The 4635-nt window shown below is 36.1% G+C and overlaps 1 protein-coding gene across 2 annotated transcripts; it reads left to right on the forward strand.

The window, feature by feature from the left end:
• Positions 1-1143: 1143 nt before the first annotated feature.
• On the forward strand, positions 1144-2367 carry LOC135126145 (longitudinals lacking protein-like). Of its 2 annotated transcripts, none has more exons than XM_064051979.1 (3): positions 1144-1262; positions 1381-1583; positions 1631-2367. In XM_064051979.1, exons 2-3 carry the CDS (start codon positions 1398-1400, stop codon positions 1820-1822), a joined length of 378 nt encoding a protein of 125 aa, XP_063908049.1. In that variant the 5' UTR covers positions 1144-1262; positions 1381-1397; the 3' UTR covers positions 1823-2367. The 2 variants fall into 2 exon arrangements, with proteins under 2 accessions (XP_063908049.1, XP_063908048.1); XM_064051978.1 differs by having other exon boundaries at positions 1145-1258.
• Positions 2368-4635: the final 2268 nt, after the last annotated feature.

Raw genomic sequence — 4635 nt, forward strand, 5'->3', positions numbered from 1 at the left:
GTCTCACAGGGATCGAACTTAAGACCCTTGTCGTTTTTGCTCTTTACTAACGATTTTCCTGATGCTATTCCCTGAAGTAAACTTATGTTGGCTGGTGATCTCACATTAAACATGGAACTTAATTCTGTTAATGAGTGTTATTATCTTCAGTTTTGCTTAATTTTGTCTTACCATTGGTGTATTCGAATTAGATTAATGTAAAATATCTCTAAATGCAAATCAAAGATGATGTACTCTTATTATGTTTAAGGTTACTTACTTATTTTGTCAATTTTCTAGTTATTTTTTGTAGCGTCCGACTACTTACTCTGTGTTTTGTCGACATTTCATGACCCCTAGACAACGAAAAAATAGGTCCCCGTTTCCGTCTAATTTTCTGTCTGGTTTTATTGGTTCGCTATAAAATAAACTGTAACAAAATAACTGAAATAAATTGCAACACATGCAGCCGCAACAGCGCAAAATTTAAAGAAATAATCGTTTATCAAAATAATCAGACGGGGAATTTATTGTTGAAATTATACTTATACCACTCCACACATAAATCCGCCGTAAAATATAACCATCACAGAACGAATAACGAATTACTTTTGCCGATACCTACATCAAATTAACATCACAACCAGAAATAAATCATTAGCGGGAACGTCGCCTCTGCCATTCAATTATCCCGAAACTTTTCCCACCAGAAAAACAATCGATAAAGTAGCACTTACACAATCAGACCGAAGCAAGATGGATGGCGACATTCATAACCATGCAAAGTAATGTTTGATAATAAATCACAAAAGTGGCTTTCCAATGGACAAACCTGAATTTTTCATTCGTGATAAATTACCCGACACTGAAAACAACGTCCGGGCGGGGAAGAACCGACGTATTGATCGGGTCAGGTCGTGCAGACGTCAAAGTCCCTATCCGGAAATTCCAAACTATTCCTTATTAATTTAATTTACAATTCCTTGTTAATTTACGGCTGATAATTATAATCGTGCGTTCATATTATTTCGATTATTTCGTGTGTTGTTCCAAACGCAATTCAAACGTCCCGCCGGTGTCGCCATTTGTGCCAACATTACGCAATCGATGCACGACCACGTCAAACCGTGACGTAATTATTTAGGTTGTCAACACATGTATGAATCGGCGGATTGGCGCTTGCGTAATAGCATTGTTTAGCAGAGCAGAATGTTAATGACTGTTTAACTTTTCCCAATTTTTTTTAGCGTTTAATCTTAAATTTCGTCTGGATTCAAAGGTGGGTAAGTTGACCTCCCTGGCTGTCGTCGCTCGGCCCGGCCGCCCGCGATCCCGCCGCGCTGTCACAACGAGCCGAGAATTAGGTTATGTGAAAATTTGTAAACAGTTTGTTTGTTGTAGTTCGAAACGGGTCAACAATGGCAGATCAGCAACAGTTCTTCTTGAAATGGAACGACTTTCAGAGCAACATGGTGTCGTCGTTTCGGCACTTGCGGGACGAGAAGAGCTTCACCGATGTCACCTTAGCCTGCGAGGGCCAGACCTGCAAAGCGCACAAGATGGTGCTGTCGGCGTGTAGCCCGTACTTCAAGAGTCTGTTGGAGGTAAGGGGGGCGCGGTTAGCGCGACGTGTCTCAATTTAGAGTTGCAGGAGAACCCGTCGAAGCACCCCATCATCATTCTCAAAGACGTGGCCTACAGCCACCTGCAGGCGATTTTAGAGTTTATGTACGCGGGGGAGGTGAACGTGAGCCAAGAACAACTGCCCGCCTTCTTGAAAACGGCGGATAGACTCAAAGTGAAAGGACTGGCCGAGGCCCCCCAAGCAATTAAACGTGAATAAGATAGCTCTAAGACACACTTTAGTTTTCTGTAGAGGTACGGTGCCTTACTCTTTTGTTGTCGACTATAGTAGTAATTTATTGAACTTCACATGTTCCTAGTTGATTTTTTCTGCAGTTGCCAAATGTACGCGGACATTTACCATCCGTATATCTACAGGAAATTACTGTCTTGCACATAGTATATTTCATTTTACAAAAAAAAATACATTTGATATGCATTTTACATGTACTTCAAGTCCGAGATTCGCGTGACTGTAAAAAGAAATATATTTTCGGGATATTACTTCTTTTCCTAAGTATGTTTTGTAAAAGATTTTTATATGAGTTTGTTTTATAGTTTTATATCTATACATAAGGGTTTCATTTGTAATTAGTGTCAATTGTATTTTTATAGATCATCTATGAGTTGCAGACTTCAACAGACATTAGTTAATTACCACATTGTTACCACATACGTTTACACTCTACAGAAGTTCTCATCTTTTTTATTGTTTCAATTTTCTTTAGAACTGTAATTCAATTGTAATAAAATGTTGTACATTGAGACTTTCGTTACTTACTTGGCGCCTTTGGACTGGACACAGAGAGGGTTTAAATGTCGACACAAAAACATTTATTGCTGTTATTTATTGTACACATAACAGTTACACATATTTACATTCATTTCTTTTAAATTTATTATGTATGACGCTAATTATATGATTGTCACAGTAGAAATTGTAGATAAAAATATAAATTTGTGATATTAAATTTGCTAATGCGCTCCTAATACAGGATATGTAATATTATCTACAAATGTACAAGAAATATTTATGCAATAATTGATAAAAGGTACTTAAAAACAGTAAACTTTATTGTCCCTGTGTCTCAAATGCATGATAGGCCATCAAGCGTTACATATCTGCAATATTTAGGTAAAACAAAGCATTCTCTGGATTCGTAAGTACACAATATTTATGGCGAGCTCAAACTTTAATTTAATTTGTTACAGGACTTGGTTCAGACGCGAAATTGGACAAGAGTAGAAACGAAAAATCAAACCGAGTACAGGTGAAAGTTCCATTTTTTTACAATAGCATGAAGCTGTCAGTTTCAAAATCCCTTTCTGTTTGGCTAAATTCAATCACTGTCAATAAAGTTGGCAGTAATGACGTAATTGTGAAATTTGATCATTGCCAACGTGAGGATTTCGGAGTTATTAAGTTACTAAATTGTTAACCAATGTTTTAAGATTATCAGATTTTGACATATGTGACGTTACTATTGGTCATCAATCACAACGATGCGGCAAATTTTCAAAGCCAACTTAATGCACGATCTTTTACGATCAGCTTGTATTAGAATAGGCTATTCAAGTTTGCACAGTGCTTAGTAAAGTGGACATAAATAATTACATTATCACGTTTGTAAAATAGGTAACTAAGAGACAAACAATTAAGGACTTTTGAGGTGTTAACATCAAACAGCTGACAGTGGCGTATGTGAGAATTTTTCTATCCTTGAACTGTTTACACGTATACAGATATCTTATCACACAGTTTTGATGTCTTAATTATAACAATATTTAGAGTATGAGACATAGGTCTCCTATTTCCGTCCAACTTTGTCTAATCGTCCCCACCAACAATGTGATGACGTCACCTTAAATTTCTACATCCTATCTAAAATAAGCAAAATATTATGATTCCATAATTGTGGTTAACCAATGAATCCATAGTAGTTATGAATGATCGGTCAGCAGGACTACATAGTTTTTATTACAATAAATCTCGAGATCTTCCTGTGAAGGTAAATAAATTACTTTGAAAAAATTAACCTCTAATATGCGAGTGTAGCGAGCACTTCAGAATGTTTCAGTCCCATAAACATTAGTGATAACAGTCTTTAAGCTTACAGTTTTAAATAACAACAACATTGTTCTTAATAATTTAGCTTCTCAGGGACAATCATAAATTTTTTTTTAATTGCACCTAAACGTGCTCGCTGCGCTCGCATTTTAAACTTTCCTTTATTTTCCCGTGAAGTATCATAGAAGTAACTAAGAAAGAATTTTAGGGAAACTGTCTAGGTTTTGTTGTATTTTAATAAATCTCTAGACTAATTACTTCAAAAAAATCCAAACATTAGAAAGCGAGCGCAGCGAGCACGTTGATTGCTGGGGTCTTTCCAAGATTAATTTTTTCTAGACACTAAAAAATTCTCTCATTAATGTAATAATTTAGCTTCCCAAGAACACCGAGGAATAATTTTTAATAACACCTAAATGTGCTCGCTGCACTCGCATTCTGAATGCTCTTTTTCTTTACTGATTTATTAGTGTCATAAAAATGTTTACAAATCAATGGTCAGCAAGGTTTCTTAGTTTTTATTATAATTATTCTCGACATCGCCCTGTGAAGGGAAAAATCAAACTCTGAAACCATCTTCAAACTCACAATTGTAAGTAACAACAAAATTGTTCTTAATAATTTAGCTTCTCAGGGACGCCAATAAGTAATTTTTTAAACTGCACCTGAACGTGCTCGCTGCGCTCGCTTTTTGAACTTGTTTTTTTCAGCTTTATTGTCATACAATTGTGCAGAAAAAGTCTCAGCGAAGTTGTTTTGGTCAAAATAAATCTCTACACTCCAGAATATACACCCTTACAATACGAGCGCAGCGAGCACGTCTAGGTTGCCAGATGCTCCCCAGTTTAGCGGATATTCACAAACATTTTTAAAATTCACTTTTTTTAGACATTAAAAAATTCTCTTTTGACTAATTTGGATTCTTAGGGACACTGACGAATAAATTTGAATAAAATGGGATTTAC

This window comes from Zophobas morio, unplaced genomic scaffold (genome assembly GCF_036711695.1).
Source record: "Zophobas morio isolate AGI-343-1 ecotype UQ-CSIRO unplaced genomic scaffold, CSIRO_AGI_Zmor_V1 ptg000010l, whole genome shotgun sequence".
NCBI classification, from domain to species: domain Eukaryota; kingdom Metazoa; phylum Arthropoda; class Insecta; order Coleoptera; family Tenebrionidae; genus Zophobas; species Zophobas morio.

Excerpts from the sequence above, each read along its gene's own strand:
- LOC135126145 (XM_064051979.1), top strand. The coding sequence starts at position 1,398 with ATGGCAGATCAGCAACAGTTCTTCTTGAAATGGAACGACTTTCAGAGC. Across the intron at positions 1,584-1,630 it reads ACTTCAAGAGTCTGTTGGAG|GAGAACCCGTCGAAGCACCC; the intron begins GTAAGGGGGGCG and ends TTAGAGTTGCAG.